The 23,446-nt window shown below is 40.8% G+C and overlaps 1 protein-coding gene across 1 annotated transcript; it reads right to left on the bottom strand.

Annotated features, from left to right (window-relative positions):
• Positions 1-543: 543 nt before the first annotated feature.
• SEH1L (SEH1 like nucleoporin) lies at positions 544-21,004 on the bottom strand. Its single transcript, XM_052660616.1, has 9 exons — positions 20,842-21,004; positions 18,040-18,090; positions 14,176-14,322; positions 11,932-12,143; positions 8,074-8,172; positions 6,071-6,211; positions 5,215-5,372; positions 3,864-4,014; positions 544-1,249 (listed from the first exon to the last, which is right to left on the bottom strand). Exons 1-9 carry the CDS (start codon positions 20,950-20,952, stop codon positions 1,051-1,053), a joined length of 1,269 nt encoding a protein of 422 aa, XP_052516576.1. The 5' UTR covers positions 20,953-21,004; the 3' UTR covers positions 544-1,050.
• Positions 21,005-23,446: the final 2,442 nt, after the last annotated feature.

Genomic DNA, 23,446 nt, shown 5'->3' with positions numbered 1-23,446 from the left:
GACCTCTTGCTTTGAAACTAAATAAGTTGATTAGTCTAAAATAAGTCCTTTAACAGAAGGAAGGCCTCACCTTAAAGCATAATGGACCTTATTTATCCTTGCATGTGAAAAAGCTCTTAGGGTTTAAGAGGAGAGTGTCTATTGATAGGAAAATGTCTTAGAAAATTATTATTATTTTTTTAGAAAATTAGATTTTAAGTTATACATTTATAACAGCTCTACCATCAATGTGTGATTAGCTGACAGGCACATGAAATGCTGTTCAAATAGTCTAAGTAGACATCTGTTGGATCTAGATGTTAGTCTACATACTAACTTTCTAACTTCTTAATTAATGCCATGATCATCCCTCAGTTTCTGATTGTTCGGATTTTAGCAATGTGATATTTTAGGAGATATAAGCTTTACAAACCATCAAATAGAATCCATTCTATTTTTATAAGGCAACAGGTTCATATATTTAAAAATATATTTTATTAAATAATCTACTTGGAGAATTATTACAAAAGCTTTAAACAGTAATTCCAAGTAGTGAAAGGCAGTTTTCTTTAAAAGAAAAAAAAGACCAAACAGTCTTTATTATGTTTTGCTGCTTTATACACAGGAATGATTTTATTTTACAAACTAGTCAGTTGCAACATTAGCCTGAAAAATCAGAAACAGTTCTCAGTACGTCTCAAAGGCAAGGTGAACTTTATGATATGCTTTCACATTAACCAGTATGACAAACCATAAGAAACTTAACACCATAACGGTTCAAAATAAAATGTACAGAACAGGCACTTTGAAGTCAACCATTTGTGTGTAACTCACAGTTAATGTTGTGTGTACATGTCTCATCATTTCATCAAAGGTTATCAACCAATGAAACAAATATTCCTTTGATGCAAAAGCACAAACACATTTAGGTTCCAAACACCATGTTCTGGTTGTAATACATGCAAGACACACCCTAAATTAGAAAAATCTTCTGAAAGAAAAACAAAAAGCCAGGAATGAAAGCATTTACAAGCACTTGAATAAGGCCTTTAAGTGTTAAATCAGTGTTTTTTAAACCCCTTCATTCTCAGGTAAGGGATTAAGAGGCCGAGAGAGAGATCGTCTGCGAGGGTGAGGATACTGGAGACTGGCAGTGTCAGCATCGCAAGAGTGCTCTACCAGAGGAGGAGGAGGAGGAGGAGGAAGGAGCTGGGCATAACTGGACCATCTCGATCCAGCCCGTGGGGAATCCAGAGGGGGAAAGAAATACCTGAAACAATGAAGACAGGAACAAAACACCAAAACAAAACAAAAACAACAGAGAAAAAAAAAAAAAAACAGAAGAAAAAGAGAAAAGTAGTAAATACAAAGAGAACCAAAGAGGGGAAAACACATGCTAGAAAAAAAAGCTTTAGTATATTCATGCCAAAACTAACAGAACATAACAGCAAAATCAAGACCCTTACTCAAATTAGGCTTGCTTAAGCAAGTACAGAAACTTGAAAAAAGAAATAGAATCTGTTTAACTTAAAATGTTAAAAAAAAAATCTTCAGTATGAATGTTACAAAAGAAGACATTAATTTTATAATTTAAAACATTTTCTAATCTCTCAGAAACATACTGATGCTATCCTGAAATTTACATATCACATAAGCTTTTCTTTAAGCAACGCTTCCCCTGTAGCAACAGCAGTTTTAGTGCACACATGACTCTCGGGACCAATTCAGGGAGACGCTCACATGGTATGGCCAGCTACTGCAACATACTTTCCAAGAAACAGTCTCTGAATACACTTAGATGTTTTTCTGCAAAAACCTTTGATTAGTACAAAATGTTGATAAATAAAAGGGCTCAAAAATATGTCCTACTGTTAGCATACTATTTTATAACTTACCCGTAATACTTTAGCATTTTCTCAAAAAAAGATTTATAGCTCTGTCATCAGAGGATATGAACTAAATGAAGCAGCCAACAAAATTAAGAAAATCCTGGGACATGGAACCTGGAGGTTTAACATGCATGCACAATTTCAGCAAAGCTTTATCTGCTTCTTATAGTATGCTTATATATCTGCTTCTTATATGTTTCCAAATTTTGACTTGAAGGAAACCTTAAGCCATGAAATCACACCATAAAAATATACAAGCACGTATTAGAAATATTTACCTCTTTAGTGAATATTAAACTGAAAACTTACAACGATGTTTTCATTTTACTACCAAAATATAAATGAAGCAATACCAAATGTTGTCTGGCTACAAACTGTACAGTCAAGTTACTGTCACTACTATTTCTCTCACTCTTTCACTAATAATAGTTTAAACATTTCAAAGAAATAACAGTTATACTGAATAGTATCATGTATAAACCAATTCTACAAAAAGTAAACAAATTAGCACTCAAAACAATCTTTATGAAAAATACTTATTCAATCCTCAAATTGAAATTATAAAAATTCATTTTAGCCTACTGTTTTAGAAAATAAAAGACAGAAGTCTATATACATTCTCCAGATGGAATAGTGATATTTTCCCTCCTCCCAACTACTGAGGATGGTAACAATCTTTTAATTTTGAAACCCGTGAGTTTCAGAAACATTTCAAAAAATTGTTTTGGTGACAGTGTCTCAACAAAAAGCCTCTCCATTTATATTTCAAAAATTTTAAGTAAGTGTCAATAAACTGGCTAGTACAAAAAAAATGATATACACTGTATTTTTAAAGGCCTTTTGGATTGCGTTTAGTAGTAAGCAGGCTGCTGGTGTATCTTGGGAGAGGTCAAACGGCGCTGGGGAAGGGGAAAAGGAGCTCGCTTTCCATTCCTGTGTGCATGCAACAAGCAGCAAAACAGCAAAGTTACTCCAGTTAGCTGGTACTCAGCTGTGCTTTCTGTTAAAGGACATAATACAAATGGAGAAGGGAAAATGCATCACAGATCTAACACACATGGTTATTGGCACAATAAGAACACAGATCAAAACTTCAAAGCTCTTTACAAAAGAAAATATGCAGTACAGGCAGCAACCAAACACTAGATTTTTTTTTTTTTTTAAAGAATTAACACTAGTTATCCTCTGCTTCATGAAATAATCTTTATATTCTTATATCTCCTATGGTACCTGAAGCTGTTTTTATACAAATACTTAAAAATCAAAAAGCAGGACTTCTGTATAAAAATATAACACTATAAAAATAGTAAATTTAAAATACAATTCTCTTAAATTGACAAAAGAACCATTACAGTATAGTTTGTTAAGGCTGTGCTTTAAATTTTCCTTAATAGTATTCCAAATTATTCACAAAGGCATGTTAAAATAATTTTACCTTACAAATTCATATTTGAAATTGGAATATGAAAACAAAGGATGACTCTAATGACATCAAACATGCTTTGCGAATCTAAAATATACTAAAAATTCTAAAAATCAATTCAATTTACCATTTCCTCTTATAATCTCCATGAAAGTTTTAAACACACACACACACAAACACTTAATTCACTCTTCTACAAAGCCTTAGTTCATGTGTTTTATATACAATTTTAGTTTAACCTGACTCAAAGGCTACCCTCCCATCACTAATGACACTGACTCCTCTCGATTACAAGCCCCAGCGCTGTCTCACACTTCCTCTTCATCTCACTACTTCCCAGTTATACACGTCTCTGGTAGACCACTAAGTATCACAATATCATAACCTACCTGTAAATATTATGACCAAGTAATAAACCAAATACAGAGATACTAAAGTGCTTTCTCTTCTAGTGTCACAATTATGTGCGAATTTCTTGATTCAATCTAAAAACCCACAAAATAACACATCTTTAGTATGGCTACCTGAATGATTTAAAACTTAATTGCTAGTTTTCTCACAAAACAGCCTACCTGCCAGCAGAAGATCCATTTAGTGAATTCTGAAGACTTGGGATATTTGAACCTATGGACGGATTTGAGTTTCCCTGCTGAGAACTCCCACTGACAGGGCTCCCATTACCTTTCAGAATGCCAGTACACTTCCAGTTGTCCATATAGTTAGCTGGAAGGAAAGTGGTCAACACATTGACATTACTAACAACTATGTTCCAGTGCACAAATCTACAATTAAAGAAATAAGAGAGACCTACGGGCTATGTATCTCTTAGGATTAATGGCAGAGATATGAAACACATATATCTCAATTTTAACAATTATTTTTTGAAGTTTTTTAAAGAATTACTAATTTAAAAAACAAAACTTTCACCACTCCTTTCCTTACAAGATACATATTGACAGATGTAAGCTATCACATTATCACATTAATACCAAAATAAATTCTGTCTTCATTACAATGAATTTCAGGTATGATGTGTGGGTAACAGAGTCACATTCTCAGTTAAGCAGGTGTAAGTCACGTGGGTATCTAATGTCCCTGTGGATGTAGGTAACAGAACCTCTGGGGTCTGAGTGGCTTATCCAGCTTGGCCTAATGGTTTGGATGCAAAGCTGGTCACTAAAGACACCGAGCCCAGGAAATCCAAGTAGGGAGCCTGCTGGGTGGAGTGGGGCTGTCCTGACTAAAGTCCAGAGGTAGACAGGGCAGCAGAGACCCTGAGCCCTGGCTGGTACTATCACAGCCAAAAGCTGACCCCAGGAGACTCAGTCAAACTGCATTTTAGGAACGGCCACTTCTCAGGGGAAATGAACTGGGCTGTAATCACATCCTCAGAAAGGGATGCTGCCAACTAGAGTGGTGCACAGACCATGGCACCCCTGCCCAGTGGATAAACATCCATGAAGAAGAGCAGACCACAACACCCACAGTGTCGAATGTCCACAGCGCCTTCTCTCTGCTTGGCATTTGTGAAACTTTTAGAATCAGTGGCCTCAAGATTCTCTAACTTTTGGGAGCTGTAGAGAAGTGAGGAAGACCCTAAATTTCTTCTAAGGGCTAATTGGCTAAAGCAGTTGTTCAATCAAGAGGTGACTGTATCCTGAGTCTGTAGAGAACTCATACAAGTTACACCCATAGCAAATGGTATCTCTGGAGGTAGTGTATATTCTGTCCCAATTAGTTCTACTTTATTCCACACGGAAATGTAATTCAATTAGTCAATCACTGCTATGAACTAGGTAAAATGATAGATTCAAAACAATATGAGACATTAATTTAAAAGTAACCACAGACGTATTTCCGAGTTTACATTTCTAAGGGAAAATTCTAGCAACATACAGCAACAATTCTTCACTGAACTATTACCTTTCCACAACCTCACACAGCCATCGTCTCCTGAAGATGCCAGCACTGTTCCTGTTATATTCCAACTCACTCGCCAGACCTGAGAATTATGATTATCAAACTGAGCCACGATATGGATTTCAAATTTTGTTGGCCCACCAGAGGAAGTAAGTTCTTTCCTGTTAATTAAAAAAAAAAATTCCTAAGGAATTCTGAGTATGGACACACACATACACTCATACACTCTCATTGTTCTAAATAATAACAATGGTCTCACATACATGCCACCAGAAGGTCATATCCATATCCACCCCCGAACTCTGTAACATCTTACTGAGAGTTGGGCCAAGTCATTTTCATTTGACTCCCCAGTACCTGGCATGATCCTACTGCATAAAAGACACTCAGCAACTAAAGAGGATTTTATTCCCCACAAAATGCTGAGGAATAAGAGAGATGAAAATGATTACTTTTTAAAAAGAAAAGTAGTAGGAAGAATAAGAAAAGAGAGAAAGAGGGGAAAAAAGAAAAAGAACTGAGGTTCAGAATTCCAAAATTAAAGCTAAATAGGTTATTCACAAATGTCTCAGCGCTAATCTTCCCTAAGTAGACTGCCACCTCTCATTCCTTCAAACATGTATAGCGTCCAATTATATTCAGAGGATCTAATTCATTTTTAGTATCTGCCTAAATAAAACACAACTAAGAAAACATATCTCTCTTTACTCAATTCCCCATTCCCTAAAGTCATATATTTATAGATAAAATGTTCATAAGAATCTATTATTCAGATCATTCTTGCCTCTATACTTTCCTCCACAAATGAAAATAAGCAAAAGGTAAGAGAATTTTCAAATTCGTTGTTGCAAAAACTCACCTCACAGGCTTTAATGTAAAAATTCTCACATCTTTGGTTGCTATGGCAAGAATGTGGAAAGATCGTCCCAAGTTTGGAGCAAAGGCGATATCATGAACAGGGTCTGTGACAGTCAGGAGAGTTTCAGCTTTTGCATATTTCCTAATGAAAAAACAATTTACCTTAAAATTATCATAAATGAAAATTTTACAAAGCCATATGTTTAGGTATATCCATTATTCCATCTTGCTCATATGTAGTAGTGTTCACCTCTGCTGTGTGTAGTATGTCCCAGCACCAACCTCTAGGAACTGAGACTGTGACCTAAGGAAAGGGGCTTTTGCAGATACAATTAAGGATCTCAGGGTGACAGAGAACAGACATTAGAGGAGAAGCCATGTGAAGACCAGGCAGAGACTGTAGTTATGCTGCTCAGCCAAGGAACTCCTGGAGCCTCCAAAAGCTGGAAGAGACAAGGAGGGTGTATGAAGGCAGCAAGCCTTGACAATACCTTGATCTCAGATTTCCAGCCTCCAGAAGTATGAGAATAAACTTCTGATTTAAGCCACCAGTTTGTTGTAATTTGTTTCGGCAGCCCTAGGAAAGTAATATAAGCTCCCAGGTTTCTTCCTTCAATTTTCTTAAGTTTAACTTCAAACAGAGTTAACGAAAAGTTAGAATGAGATCTTGCTTTGTTAGCTATTAATATCTTTTTTAAGAAAAAGGGTACCTGAATTTCCCAAGATTTGAGTGTAAAGAAAAAAGTTGTTGCTAATAACAGCAAGAACTGAATTTTTTTAAGTGACGATAAAGGAAGCTATACCAGAGCTACCCTAGTGGCTAAGTCTTAAAGAATCCACATGCCAATGCAGGATACAGGAGTTCAACCTCTGATCCAGGACGTCTCCCATGCCACAGAACAACTGAGGCCCATGCGTTACAACTACTGAGCCTGTGCTCCAGAGCCTGAGAGCCACAACTACTGAAGCCTGCTTACCCTATAGCTTGGGACTTTGCAAAAAGAGGAAAGCTACTGCAATGAGAAGTCCACCTACTGCAACTAGACAGTAGCCCCCACTTGTTCCAACTAGAGAAAAGCTTGAGCAGCAACAAAGACCCAGCACAACCAAAAACAATAAAGATAAATAAAATTAAGGGGAAAAAAAAAATCTCTAAAAAAAGGGAAGCTATACCAAAGTCTATTTCCACATCTCAGGAAGAGTTAAAAGACCATCTGATCCTGTTACCCGCCAATTCGGAAGTCTTTTAACAGCTTCAGAATACCCTTAAAATAAAGACAGGATGCTAAGCAGGAGGTCTAGAAGACATAAGACCTGCGGGTTTCCCACCACATGGTCTCCCTTTGACCCATTATGTTCCAACCACAGTGAGATTACACTGGCTCACTCTCTCCACCTGGAAAGTTGCACTCTCTCTGTCTGGCCAACTTTTACTCATTCTACAGTCTTCTCTTGAATGAATCTTCCAGTTTATAAAATTCATCGCCATTTTGCATTTTTTTGTTTTCCCTGCATGATGGTACATAGTGGGAGACCAATTTTACCTTTTCCTCTACATCACTCTGGAGAAGGAAATGGCAACCCACTCCAGTACTCTGGCCTGGAAAATCCCATGGGCGGAGGAGCCTGGTAGGCTACAGTCCATGGGGTCGCTAAGAGTAGGACACGACTGAGCGACTTCACTTTCACTTTTCACTTTCCTGCACTGGAGAAAGAAATGGCAACCCACTCCAGTATTCTTGCCTGGAGAATCCCAGGAAAAGAGGACCCTGGTGGGCTGCCACCTATGGGGTCGCACAGATTCGGACATAACTGAAGTGACTTAGCAGCAGCAACAGCAGCTACATCACTCAATTTAGTTATTACCAGAACAAAGAACTTAGCATATCATAGGAAATCAGTAAATATGACAAATAATGCATAACTGAATTAATGAATAAAGAAATAACATTTTAAAAAATTAACTGCAATTCAGAACAGTAACTAAACCAAAGCAGTACTGACCTGGTGTTTTCATTATATTCGAAAATCTGAACCTTGGCCATTGCATTTGGACTACTGTCATCACTTCCTACAGCAATCATGGGAGCATGAGCACGAGAGCTGGAAAGAAAGAGAAAAATGGGTTTTCTCAATTACAACATCAACACACATTTAGTTCAGACAATTAAGAACTCATCTAGCAGCTGTGCAACCCACCAGTCAGCTGTGGACTAAACCCCTGCTATGCCCAGTGCCGCACTCCCAGGAAGGGTACCCCAGGGGTCTCATCTGGGGACCAGGAATACCAGCCTTTCACCATATTTCTACCACATTTTCTTATGGCTGAGATAGAAAGTAGTCCTCTTCCCCAAAGAAAAGGCTTTAAGCATTCAACTGATTAAAAAAAAAAAAACACCTAAGAAATCTTAGAATTTTCTTTCCTAAAAAATCTGGTCATTAACTATTACATGAAAAGTAACTTTATGGTGACCAAATCCATGGCAAAAAAATTTTTTTACATGCTTTGCACAAAAAGAATCCCATCCCAATGGAGGAGGAAAGTAGAACATACCATCCTTAGGAAGGCATGCCTATCATTCTTTAAGTCTCCACATTCATTTGTAGCCAACTACATTTTTAAAAAGGCAAAAGATAAGCAATAAAAGAATGAACTCTGAGGTGAACTCAAGGTTAATTTTTTTTTCCATTTCTATGTCTAATTATTTAGATATTGATTTCCCTTGCTTCCCACATTCAGATTAAGTAATACCTCTATGAAAGTGACATACAGGTACTGTTTAACCTTGATGTTTAAAGACTGTTTAGTCTTGATGTTATGATTTGCCAATCTCATAGAGCTGAAAACATAATGTAATTTTTAAAAAAGTAAAAATTTAGGTCTTTATTACTAAAGCTTCTGATAACGAGATCAAGTCACCTAATATAAGAAAAACACCAAGTAAACTGTAAAGTGCTATAGTGACAAAATAAAATTACAAGTTATATACTATAATTCCTGGCTATTCGAAGGAGTGTAAATTACAGTAGTTTCTATATCTCACAAGATTTCTTTTTTCAGTGTTTGACAGATTATTCTTTCACGATGTTAAATATCTGAGGAAGGACAAGTACATTTATAATATATTCTAAAATCACTGAAAATATAAATTGTTTGTTAAATATTCTAAAAAATAAATTATAAAACATCCAGATAATAACCTGAATTGAGGATTACCTCATTTGTATATTTAGAAAAAAAAAAGATCACACTTAAACCATCTTCCAAATAATTAAACAGTGAGCAAAACCATCCAACTCTCTGAATACGGGAGACTGATCACCTGCAACTCCTTTCTATACCTCCATGAAAAGATGAAAGAATACACTTGTAAGAGTGCAGAAATCAGAATATTCCATCAGAAATCAAGAAATCTGGAGGAATTTCAGGAAGCAGAAGGACATAAGACAGCAAAAAAGCTAAGGGAAAAAGAGCTCAACCACTACCACTAAAGAGGAAATTCTAGAAGCTACAACCTCTAATCAATAAACAGATAAATAGCAAATCAATCAACCAACCAACCAATTGTAATAAGTCATGGGGCACTCACAAACAAAAACAAGAGTGGCTCTGTATTACTGTAGCAAGGTGATGGGTATATGAGGGTCTATTGTATTATTACTATATTTGAAATCTTTTCTAATAAAGAAAAAATACCTGGAAACATCCTGGTTAAATTTTAAAATTCCACTATCTTCAATGATACAAAGCAATTCCAGGAGGTTTAATGACCTAAGAGTGCCAGTAAAAGTGGCTCAGTTGTGTCCGACTCTTTCCGACCCCCATGGACTATACAGTTCATGGAATTCTCCAAGCCAGAATACTTGGAGTGGGTAGCCTTTCCCTTCTCCAGGGGATATTTCCAACCTAGGGCTCGAACCCAGGCAGATTCTTTACCAGGTGAGCCAAAAGGGAAGGCAAAACCAAAAACCTTTCAGAATACACTTGATAACATCAAGGTGGGGAAGAATTTCTCAAAAAAAAAAAAAAAAAGGCACAACAACATATAAGAAAGACTTAAATGTGGCCATATTAAAATTCAGAACTTTCTGCAATCAAAAGTCATTATACTGTCAAGATGGACAAACCACAAACTCACAGAATATACTTGAATCTCAAAGTAGTAGTACGATAAAATCCTAAAACTTTCCAGAAAGAATAGGCTCCCCACAAAAGATCCAGTATCAGACTGACCGCACACTTCCCACCAACTAAAATTTAGAAGATTCAAGAATCTTTTAAAAATCTAAAATTTAAAAATCTCTGAAATTCCTACATTTTGAACTTAGCCAAAGTTCTAGAGCTAGCCAAACTACAATTAAGCATGGAGTAAAACTAAGACATTTTCAGGTGTTCTAGAATTTATAGTTTGCCATCAACCCCATGGAGGAAAAAAAAAAAAAAAAGTTACTTTAAGAGCTGCGTAACCAAAGGAAAACAAAAAATCCAGAGACAACTCATGATATGAAAACTGTGACACCTAAATATAACCCAAAGTAAAGGAATCAATAATGAGAAAACAGCACCTGTCAAAGTCAATGTCACATTATTCTGTGAACTACAGCTACGAAAACAGATTAATTTGTGTCTAGAATGAATACTATCTAGTCTTACAAATTCAGTTGCTACTTAGAATCTGAATCAACTTATAATCAAAAGATAAAAGTACTTTTACGTGTACTAAAGGTTTACAAAACATAAAGACAAATACTATAAATCTTGTCACTATACAAGCAGTGTAACAAAACATTAGGAAATGAGAACATAAATGTGTGATAGACGCAAAAAAGAGCTAATTTCCACTTTTTTTAAAAGAGAGGTGAGTCAACATACAGTCTGAAAATTGATAAATCACTAAGTGGAGAAGTATTTGAATTATGACAATTACATACAACTGAAGAACAACAAATAAAATATACTGTCACATCTTCACAAGTAGAAAGCTTTCTTAATGTACTAAAGTCATCTTTCACAGAGTAAGTATAAACTCTGTTTAAAGATAACATGGCAAGAACCAGAGGCATAAGGAAACCACTTAAATTATAAAATAGTGATAGTCTTAGAATCACACTCTGTGCATCAAGGAAAGGAGTAAGATAGGACTAGATGCACTAAGACACAGGAAAACACCCACGATGAGGGGACCTCCTTGCTGGTCAAGTTTTTAAGAATCTGCCGTCAAAAGCAGGTGACATGGCTTTGATCCCCAGTCGGGAAACAAAGATCTCACATGCCACGTGGCAGCTAAGCCTGGGCACCACAAGTACTGAGCCCACACACCTCAACTACAGAGCCCCTGTCCTCTGGAGCCCACATGTCACGACTAGAGAGAAGCCTCCGCACTGCAACGAAAAGATCTCTCGTGCAGCAACCAAGATCCGACACAATCAAAAAAAATTTTAAACTAGAAATTTATTTTAAAAGCCCACAATGTATTTGTAAGTTTAAGAAGCAAACTCCAAAAAAAAGGAAAATGTTAGGTCCATACACGTCTGTGTGTTTTGGGTCCACTTGAACATGATAGCATATACCTGGGTGTGCTTGTGTACATATATGTGTGTGTTTATAAAGGCAGAAAATATTTACTTGTATATGCATGGGAAAAGTTCAGAAAGTGCACCAGAATGTTTACAGTGGCTAGCTTCTTATATGGAGTAGAAACAGAGGGATAAGAGACATGACAGGGTGGAGAACAGAGAATCATTATTCTACATAATATATATTTTTAAAAACAGATAAACAAGACCACTTAAGAAAAGCATATTCCAAAAAATAAAGCATCTGATGCTAAGTGTAATGATTACTAGGCTTGTATCACCTACCTTGAAGGGTTCCAAGAAATACAACTACAGCTGAGTTTGCATGAAATCTCATGCTGCAGAGACCACTGGCTGAGATTCATGACGTCTGGAGCCTCATAGATTCTAACTATCCCATCTGCTGAACATGTTGCTAACATGAGACCCATATGCTTAGGAGCAAATTTCACATCGGTAACGGACGTTCTACTGTCCACCAGCGTTGTCCTCTTGACCTGAAAAAAAAAAAAATCAATGTAAATTACACACAAAAAGAAAGGATGTCAGGGTGAAAGAGCAAAGGCTCTGAATCACAGAGATCCGTTGCCACTTCCTCAGAAAACTGTACCACCTTGAAAAGACACTCAAAAACTGGGGAGGCCTCTATTTCCTCCAAAGGACCTGGCAAAACACCATGAACACAAGCTCAAAATCAGTGACCTATAATCAGCTACTCCTTTAATGCAGAAGAAAGATGACCTTGTGAAGCCTAACTTTATTAAATTAGATAAATTCTTTCTTCTTAAGCAGCGTGTATGTGCTAAATCAGTTGTGTCTGACTCTTTGCGATCTTATGAACTGTAGCCCTCCAGGCTCCTCTGTCCATGGGATTCTCTAGGCAAGAATACTAGAGTGGGTTTGCCATGTCCTCTTCCAAGGGATCTTCCCAAATTTGGATTGAACCCAAGTCTCTTACATCTCCTGCATTGGCAGGTGGGTTCTTTACTACTAGCGCCACCTGGGAAGTGCTTAGGCAGATAGGAGAAAAGCAGAAAATGTTAGAATTTTCATACGGGCAGTTTTGTCATGCTAAGCAGGCTGCAAACAGCCTTAAGATCCTCAGACAGTAAAAAGGAGGGAGTACAACTTCTCCTGTCAAGTCTAAGTGCTGGTTAACCCTGCTCGGACCAAGAGGCACGCAGCAGAGACCAAGAGAATGGTAGGAAGCTGGTGTTCTGGAAATTGGCATGGCAGATACCAACCAGCTACTACCCGACTTCTACATGAGCTGACTTTTGACTGAAACTGTCAACAAAATTTAGAAATCAACAGCTTACTGTCTATAGTTTTGGGACCCAACTCCTATAAGTTGGGTTTAGGAGTAGTAGCAATTACAGGATTATAATATAAATAATTAATATAACACAAATGCTGAAACACTAAATACAAATCATTAAGTTTGAAGAAAAAAATCCTTCATATTGCCACCACTCTCCAAATACAGTCACTTGATTTTCAACAAGGATGCCAATGACCATTTTATAGGGAAAAGACAATATTCTCAATGAAAGGTGCTCAGAGAACTGGACACTGAAGTGCAAAAGAATTACGATAGATACCTGCCTTATGTCACATACAAACATTAACTCTATGAGTCAAAGGCCTAAACATAAGCACTGAACTATAAAATTCTTAAAAGAAAATTCTGGCCAGAGTCTCCCTGACAATGGATTTGGCAATGACTTATGATACAAGAAACACAAGGCAACAAGAGAAAAACTAAACTATACTTCATGAAATCCTTGCACACAACCCTTGAACACTCTATCAAGAGACTGGACAGACAACTTAACAGAATGAGAAAGAAGATTTGGAAATCACATATCCGTTAAGGAAATAAAGTACATAAAGAATTCCCACCTACAACTCAACAACAAAAAATGGACAAAGGACTTGATTAGACATTTCCCTAAAGAAGTAAAAGGGTTCTGGTAACAATTTCAATTCTGGAGAGCGGGGTTGGGGGCTAATCCTCACACCCACAGACAATTCTGACACCAGAAGGGTGTCCAAGGAGAATTCAACTCAGTTTTGACACTAACTACCTGTAGATAGCATCAGATTCTGGAATGCAGAGTTCAGTCCCACAAGACCGTCATTCTTCACGTACCAGTCCAAAACCCGGGTGTTACCTGTGCTTCTCACTGCTTGCTGTAACTCAGGAACAGTCACATGGAAAAGACCCATGGGGTACGGTCAGGGACAGGCACAGAGCCCCCATGCTCCTGCCAGCGCCAGGTCCCCAGATCTCCACCAGCCCAGGAGCCTCCAAACCCCATCTTTTAGGGTTTTGATGGAGGCCTCATTATATAGGCATGAATGACTCACTGGCTACTGGTGATCCGTCAATCCGCAGCCCTCTCCCCTCCCTGTAGGTCAGAGGGGTGGGACTGAAAGTCTCACTTCCCCAAAGTGTCCTTAGAAAGATCACTGCTCTTCGGGTGCTCTGGCTTCCACCGGCCCACTCATTGCTAACAAATGTCTCACCCAGTGGCTCTGTCCGCGCAGTTTATCATTTGATTCTCCTACTATTTCTTCCCAGACAGCAGCTGTTCGGTCAAAAGAACAGGAAGCCAAAACCTGTCCAAACTCAGGATGGGCCCATGTCACACGCCACACAGATCCACTATGTGTCTGAGGAATCAAAAAAAGAAAAAAACGGAAAAAGAGGAGTTTACTCATTTTTCACACATATGTCACTTGAAGAAATAGAATATAGATATTTTTAGCCCAACAAACAGAAAAAGCTACTCAATTTAACATTTAAAAATTTAACTTGTAGGGAATTTTCTGGTGGTGGTCCAGTGGTTAGAACGCCACACTTCTACCAGAGGGACACGGGTTCAATCTCTGGTTGGAAACTAAGACCCTGCATGCCATGCAGCATGGCCAAAATAAAACAAGCTAAATTCTAGAACTTTTAACTTTTAGAAGATGCTTCATCTTTAGGATTACAGCTCTTCTGGAGTCAAGTTCTTCTAACATTTCATGAATTAAAAAAAAACCCTTCTGGATAAAGTTGACCTTTTCCAGTGCTACTAACAGAGATCTGGTTCAGAGTTTAACCTAACAAAGCTTTTAAACAGAGATTCTATCAGTCCATTATTTTTTTCACTTGCAAATTGCTTCAATAGGGAACACCCACCTAATAAGTAAGATTAATCAAAATTATATGCTTCAAAAGTCTGACAGTATAAGAAACCATAGCAACAAAATGCTTAAAATGATTCTGATGTCTGGCTAGGAAAAGAGGCAATGAGAGGACAAATACAGGGAAGCCCACATCTCCAAATTGTGAGGGAATAATTTAAAGCTCAATAGCACTATCTTTATATATGAAAAAACATTAAATTACTATTATTCAACTCTTTATGTTGACCAACAAAAAAAAGGCAGAAAAGTCTTAAAGCATTTCACATCAATAGAATTGTCTGTGCTTTCCAATAAAAATACTGTATGACCACAAGCACCAGTCCACCCATGATGCTCACAAAATCTGTTTTAGGCTTCCGTGTATCTAATACTTTTTGTATACTCAATCTCAGAACACATTCATAATTCAATAATTTCTACATGGTAACAATGTCATCATCCAATGGTAAACTCTGCATCTTTTTTTTGGCCTCTGGCATGTGGGATTTTCATTCCCTGACCAGGGATTGAAACTGTGCCCCCTGCAGTAGAACCAGAGTCTTAACCACTGGACCACCAGGGAAGTCCTTGCACCCTTATTTTTATCCTCTGTTCTGTCTACTCTTTTTATTTCACTTTTCTAATTTATATAGCTTATTAAGTCAAAGATGCACTAGCACAGTGAGATTCTGCTAAATGTTAGCTTCCAGGTAAAGCATGATCTAACTAAAGAACAAGGACTGCACAAAGGATTCATCACAATAAAAAGCAAACAAATATCAATTAGTAAGCAAAATAGGGTATATCTGTTGTCATATTTGTTTTGTTGCTGTATTTATGTTTTAAAACATAACAAAGTACTAATGAAACCTGTTAATTATAAAGCAAAAATACGAGCCTCCTTTTGAAGTGATAAAAATAAGTTTTAGAACTAGATACAGGAAGCAATTGTACAATATTGTGAATGCAATAAATGCATTTACATTTATTTGTTTACTTGAAATGGTGAACTTTATGTTGACTCTCACCACAATTTAAAAAATGGGAGTGGAGGACAAAAGATTTCAATAAACACTTCATCATAGATGGTAAGTAAGTGACAAGCACACACATGAAAATGCTATCAACACCGGGCTAGTTATTAAAGGCATACAAACCGAGATCCAATGAGACACACTTTACACCCACTAAAATCACTGCAGATGGTGACTGCAGCCATGAAATTAAAAGACGCTTACTCCTTGGAAGAAAAGTTATGACCAACCTAGATAGCATATTCAAAAGCAGAGACATTACTTTGCCAACTAAGGTCCATCTAGTCAAGGCTGTGGTTTTTCCTGTGGTCATGTATGGATGTGAGAGTTGGACTGTGAAGAAGGCTGAGCGCCGAAGAATTGATGCTTTTGAACTGTAGTGTTGGAGAAGACTCTTGAGAGTCCCTTGGACTGCAAGGAGATCCAACCAGTCCATTCTGAAGGAGATCAACCCTGGGATTTCTTTGGAAGGAATGAGGCTAAAGCTGAAACTCCAGTACTTTGGCCACCTCATGCGAAGAGCTGACTCATTGGAAAAGACTCTGATGCTGGGAGGGATTGGGGGCAGGAGGAGAAGGGGACGACAGGATGAGATGGCTGGATGGCATCCCTGACTCGATGGACGTGAGTCTGAGTGAACTCCGGGAGATGGTGATGGACAGGGAGGCCTGGCGTGCTGCGATTCATGGGGTCGCAAAGAGTCGGACGCGACTGAGTGACTGAACTGAACTGAACTGAAGATGGCTACTAATATGATCAAAACAACAGACTGGAACCCTCATACATTGCTGTTGGCAACATACAATGGTTTAGGCACTTTGGAAAATGGTCTGGCAGTTTTCAAAAAAGTTAAAACTATACACAGTCTGAAAGAAAGTTACCTGGCTCAAAATAGCCTGGAGTTAAAAACTCCCCTCCAGATCCTCCCCACCATTCTATGCAAAACAAAGAACTCTCTCACCTGAAGAGAAAAATGGACATTAAGGTTGATTACGCCCAGCTCCCAGCTGGTCCAGCCTCTGGCCGATCTCCAAAATTCCTTGCCCAAGCCCTTTAAGAGGTAACTACTCTGAACAACCTTGGAAAAGAACAGGCCCCCATAAAACAGCAACTTTCCACATACACGCCTATACATACTTACTCTTTTCTTGAGTAAGTGCAGCAGCTCACTAATCTGACTGCTGCCCCTTCTTGCCTCATTAAAGGTGATCTGTTCCTGTAAAGTGCCAGTCTCGTTCTTTTTCTGAACCTCGCTTTCTCTAATTCCCTTACCTTACACAGTCCAGCAATTCTACTCCTAGACATCTAAAAGAATCAAAAATGTCCACACAAAGACTTGTATGGCATGTTCATAACAGCATTCAAAATCGTCAAAAACTAAAAACAAACAAATGTCCATCAAATTGTCAATGAGTAAGTAAAATGTGGCTTTATCTATACAATGGACTGACTACTACTCAGCTTTACAAAGGATCAAACCACTGATACATACCACAACATGGATGAACCTCAAAAACAAGCTAAGGAAAGCAAGTACAAACAAGTAACTATATACTGTAGAATTCCATTTATATGAAATGTCTGCTGCTGCTAAGTCACTTCAGTCGTGTCCGACTCTGTGCAACCCCATAGACGGCAGCCCACCAGGCTCCCCGGTCCCTGGGATTTTCCAGGCAAGAACACTAGAGAAAGTAAAACTTTATAAACAGAAAACAGTTCAGTGGTTACCTGGGGCATAAGAAGGGAAAAATTAACTCCCAAGCTGCCACAAGGGAAATTTCATTGTTCATGGTAAGTGTTCTAAAACTAGATTGTGGTAGAGCTGCCAACTGTGTAAACTTACTAACACTCATTGAACTGTACATTTAAAATTGACGATTCTCAAGATACGTAAAACTCTACCTGGGGTAAAGCTATTTTTTAAAGCAAAAAATAAAGCTATATACAAAACATCACAACTATTAAAAAAATATGTAAAGGAAAGAGATAAGAAAGACATACTGAGATGCTAAAAACAATTAGGTTAAAAATGCTACTTTCAAATTTTCTGAAGCACATTTGCTACTTTAATAGTGAAAAAAAGTAAAAGGTATAAATATTATAATTCTCAAAACTGAACAAAGTCACTAATGCTACCCAATAGTAAATGTTTCATTTTAAAATCACCATAAAAATAAATACTAACCTTCCAGCTAGCAGTGCAATGCCATTCCCCACTTTCACTTTTATCCCAGACCTGTAAGAAAAAAGATATTTTGTACCAAGAATTCCTAAAATTAATTGAATCAGTGAGGACAAAGGAGGGAAACATAAATTCACAAAAGGTAAAATCAGTAAGTAAACATTCATTCATTCAACCAAATATTTACTGAGGACTGAGGACATGTCAGTCCAGGAACCTTCGCTCCAATAGTTAATGGAGATGATAACAGTGCCACTCAAGCCAGGCACTTATGGTGCTGCTGCCCTAGAAAGTCACTGGGCCAATACTGACCACTCCCCCGCAGGGGAAACAGGTACAATTCACAGGAGCCTCTGGTCACAATGTATTTATCAACCAACCTATCAATAACCTTGTTTTACCTGTGCATGTTTGCAAACACCTTATTTTGTATATATTATCGATCCACTAACACTGAACACTGGAAAAGACCCTGATGCTGGGAAAAGACTGAAGGCAGGAGAAGGGAAGGACAGGGGACGAAATGGTTGGATGGCATCACCGACTCAATGGACATGAGTTTGAGCAAGCCCCAGGAGTTGGTGAAGGACAGGGAAGCCTGGCGTGCTGCAGTCCATGGGGTCACAAAGGGTCGGATGCAACTGAGTGACTGAACTGAAATCACACCAACACTGTAACTCAGGTCTGAATGAAGCTCCCCTAACACATACTTTTTCGGGAAGGCACTCACAGCCTTTTTGCTGTGGGACATTATGCAGCACTACACTTGAGGACCACTTCAGCCAGTGAAATTCACCAACAAAAAGAATGAAAATACGAAAAATGTGGCACCAAACACACACTCAGAAGGACGCTTGTTTACACTATGAAAGCCTGAATGAAAGGCAGAGTGTCACGTGTCCAACCTCAGCTGGGAACACAACCTGGACAACTCCAATTTTTCTGCCACCTGGTCATGTCAACAAATAACCATGAGCGTTGCTTTGGGGGTTACAAATAAACTTTATAGAATAAGCAAATTCACAAATACAAAACTTGCAAATAACGAGACTCAACTGTATATATAACAGTCAAAGACAAAACACTGAACCTTCATACCAACAAAAAATAGACATTACAATAACGTGACATTTTAACCAGGTTTTTTTAATGTAATATGTCCCCCAAATAAATCAATTTTTAAAAATGTAATGATGAAACAGTATTGTGGCTCCTCATAAAACTTCAAACAGGGCTTCCCCGGTGGATAGAATTTGCCTGCTAACGCCAAGTCCATTTTCTAGAGCTGATGACCCGCAACTACTGAAGCCTGCGTGACCGAGAGCCCATCCTCCACAAGAAGCGCCGCTAATGAGACACCTGGAGCACCACAACGATGAGTAGCCCTCGCTCTCCTCAACTAGAGAAAGCCCAAGAACAGCAACACATATATAAAAATTATTAAAATTTTTTCAAATAAAAACAGAATTGCCATGTGATTCAGCAATTCCACTTCTGGGTCTGCACCCAAAAGAGTTGATAGCAGGTCTCAAAACTATACTTGTTCACCCACATTCACAGCAGCACTGTTCACAACTAAAATGTAGAAGGAACCAAACTCCACCAACAGATGAGTGATATGTAAAATGTGGTGTATGCAGATACATATACTCAGCCTCTTTAAAAGTTTTTAGATGATTTAAACGCTTCCTCTTCTAGGGAAGGAAATTATGACAAATGCTACAACACGTATGAACTTCAAAACATTAAGCTAAGTGAAATCAGCCAGTCACAAAAAAGACAAATGCTGTATGATCCCACTTGTATGAGGCCGCTGGAGTAGCCAAATTCAGAGACAGAAAGTACAAGGGCGGGGACCAGGGGTGGACGCTTCAGGGATCGGTGAGTCATGCTTAATGCGGACAGTGCAAACTGAGGATGGCAGTGATCGATGCAAAGATACAAACATACTTAATAAAAACGGTTAAGGTGGTAAATTTTGTTACCTGTAGTTCACTGCAATAACGAAAACACTAAAGAAAAAAATGCAATGATAATGTCCGACACGGACAACTATCACACCGATACTCTTCTCCGGCAGCTGTAAAACAGTACAACCTTCAAAAAGACAATCTACCAAGTACTCTCAAGAGCTTTTAAAATACTCATTAATTTCTTTACTGGAATGAGCCTAAGGAAAACTTCCAAAAAATATAAAAAGCGGGATTAACGAAGCTTTTTCACTGCAACACCCCGACAAATACTCCGCACACGGGACAATCCTCTAGAAGACAGCCTTAAGCGGATAAGGAAACCTACTCGGTTAACGGACGCCAATTATCGCGACGGTCACGCGGCCGCGGCGGGCGGAGAGAAAACCCGGGCCTCGTCACAGATCCGTCAGCGAGGGCCGCGCAGCCGCGGCCCAGCTGTGAGTACATGGACGGAGGGAGCCCAATCCGACGGGCGCCCGCGGAGCGGGCCTAGGTCCCGCCGACCACCGCCAAGCGAGACATCCCCCTCCCGCGAGGTGCTCCGGCCCCAGCCTGGAGCCCAGGGCAAGCCTGGCCGACCGGCGCGCCCCGCTTCCCCCGCAGCGGGAGCGCGCCCGCCGCCGTGACGCACGCACGCACGCAGACAACCGCGGAGAGGCGGCCCGGGCGGCAGTGACCCCACAATACCCGGGAGGAGGGCGCCCGCCTGCCAGGCCGCCGGGCCTCGTGCCCGGCAAGGCGCCTCAAGTCGGGAGCACTCCCCTCTCCACGCACCCCTCGCTCGGACAGCGGGCCGCGCAAGGTCCCGCCCGCTTCCAGGCTCGGCCCGCACCTTGACGCTCTGGTCGCTGGAGCAGGTGGCCATCCGCCGCCCGTGGAAGTCAAAAGACACATCATGGATGAGATCCTTGTGGTCCGCCGCGATACTGCGCGCCACGAACATGGCTGCGCCGGACCCCTCCCGCCTCCGACACGGCGGCGCGGCGGCGCGCGGACCGCAGCCCACCCGGACCCGGCGCCGGGGCGCGCACGGCGGTGCTTTCCGCGTGCTGCTCGCGCGCCCCGGGCTGCGCCCGCCCCGCCCCCTGGCCCGTCATACCCCGCGGGGCCCCGCCCCCTGGCCCGTCATACCCCCGCGGGACCCCGCCCCCTGCCCGTCACACCCCGCAAGGCTCCGCCCCCGGTTCGCCGTACCAGTCAAGGCCCGGGTGCCGGTCAAACACCGCGTGGCGGGGGCCGCGGTAGTTACTTTGTCGCCTGGCTGCGGCGCAGTCTGTGCCCTGAAGTGAAATGAAGTAAAAGTCGTTCAGTCGTGTCCGATTCTTTGCGACCCCATCCACTATACAGTCCATGGAATTCTCCAGGCCAGAATACTGGAGTGGGTAGCCTTTCTCTCTTTCAGGGGATCTTCCCAATCCAGGGATCGAATCCAGGACTCCCCGCATTGCGGGCGGATTGTTTACCCGCTTAGCCACAAGGAAAGCCCGTCGGTGCCGTAAGGGGACTTAAGGAGCTCTCCGTCGAAGTGTGGAGATTAGGGGAATGTGAAGGTTAAGACTATCATCTGCAAGCCTCGGCCCTGAGTCAGTCTCATCGCGTTGGGCCCCGGGAGTCGGGCAGGGCCCCGGGAGTGGGCGCAGAGATTAGCGGTGCGTCAGGAGCGTGTGTCCAGCGTGTGTGTGTGGGGGGGGGGCGGGGGGGGGGGGTGCCTGGCCCCGGCAGTCCCCGTTCCCCCAGGATCTGCAGAAATGGTTTGGCCTTATTGGAAACGCCTTCACTTGCCTTTCCCCTCCCACTAAAAATGGTAAGATTTTATTGGTACTTTAAGAGGACACATACATGTGACAGTGTAGACTGTAGCCCGGTACGTCAAGGGCAAACCCCCAAATCCGTGAGTTGCCGGTATGATAACTGAGAACTACTGTAACTGCTCTAAGATCAAAGACACTCGTTGCCAGAGAAAATACTCACAAAACTCATAAAAGCAGAGTGACAGCCTTACAATCAACGTCACACTTGACCCAGTTTACAGACCCAAAAACCCTTGAATAAAAAGGAAGCCAGATCACCTTGAGGAAAGACCCTACTGTGCTGCCAAAAATACACACTGAATCTTCCAGCCTTCCCTCAGGGGACCTGGGGCCTTTTACCACGGTGATTATGCTCTGGGGAAAAGGAAATAATTAGACTTTTCAAGAATTCTGAACACGCAGCTCCAAACTGACCCTGATTTCAGGAGACCCAAAACATCACTGTGATCCACAGTCAGAGCAGGCCTTGAGGAGGTCAGCTGACCAGAGGTTTTCTGGCTCAGGTGTGTCTCACAGTGGGTCCTCAGAGCCATCCTGTGGTTATTTCCCTGGTTCTGGAATGTGGTTGGGCAACAGGGAGAATCCTTGAGTTGGTTCCCTGACCTGTGGAAGGAGGGCTATATGCTGGGAAACGTCAAGTGGACACCACTAGAGCTGCCCCTGCTGAGAAGAGTAGGGAGCCAGAAACAGTACTGCAGAGCTTAGTGCCACCAATAACGGCTTGAAGGATGCAGGGCTGGTGGCACCCACCACATCCCAGTGCTGCTTACCTCTGGCCTGTGCAGAAGGCAGGTGAGTCTTGGAGAATAATGGTGCGTTACTGTATACTTAGGCAGGCATTCACTGCAACTGCCCTTGCTATTACAGATGTTGTTTCGTTGCTCAAGCTGATTAACTCATCCCATGGGAGCTGGTTCACAGCAGTTGGGTCTGACAGATGCATTTCCCTCAATACTTGCTAATTAAGATTTCCACCAGAAACAGTTTGCTTTAACAGGCTTGGCTAGCAATGCACTTTCACAGTTGTCCTGGTCTGCTTGGGTACCACAGTAAGATACCGCAGACTGGGTGGCTTAAACAACAGAAATGTGTTCTCTCACAGGCCTGGAGTCTGGAAGTCATGGATAGAGATGGCAAAAGACTTCATTTCAAGGTGAGAGTGCTACTCCTGACTGGCAGACATCCACCCTCTTGCTATGTCCTCACATGGCCTTACTCTGTGTGCAGGGAGAGCTCTCAGATGTCTCACTGATGTCTGATGTGGCTTCAATGCTTGAGAACTTACACATCTCCGGCACCAGCTTTGCGGATGTTGATCTGACAGATGCCATTCTCTCCCTCCCCTGTCAGTAAAGACCCTCAGGAGCAGTTGGCTTTCATCTGGCAAGGCCAGCACCACACCGTCACTGACCTATCTCAGGCGTGTGTCACTCTTCAGTCCTGTGCCATAATTTAGTCCGCAGGGGTCTCAATTGCTGTTCTCTTCTATGAGCTACCACACGCACCCGTTCATGACACTGTACTGATTGGATCTAAGGGAGAACTATGCACAGGACAGTTGTATTGTGCTAGGCAGATGCAGAGCATTGGATTGGTCTCATCCATTCCATTTAAAGCCTCAAGAGC

Source organism: Budorcas taxicolor, chromosome 22 (genome assembly GCF_023091745.1).
Source record: "Budorcas taxicolor isolate Tak-1 chromosome 22, Takin1.1, whole genome shotgun sequence".
NCBI lineage: Eukaryota > Metazoa > Chordata > Mammalia > Artiodactyla > Bovidae > Budorcas > Budorcas taxicolor.
This window is presented reverse-complemented; position numbering and strand designations above follow the sequence as displayed.

Coding starts and splice junctions, on each gene's coding strand:
- SEH1L (XM_052660616.1), bottom strand. CDS start 20,952: ATGTTCGTGGCGCGCAGTATCGCGGCGGACCACAAGGATCTCATCCAT. Junction 14,323..18,039: donor ATTGCACTGCTAGCTGGAAG/GTTAGTATTTAT, acceptor TTGATTCCTCAG/ACACATAGTGGATCTGTGTG. Junction 12,144..14,175: donor TGCGCGGACAGAGCCACTGG/GTGAGACATTTG, acceptor TTTTTTTTTCAG/GTCAAGAGGACAACGCTGGT.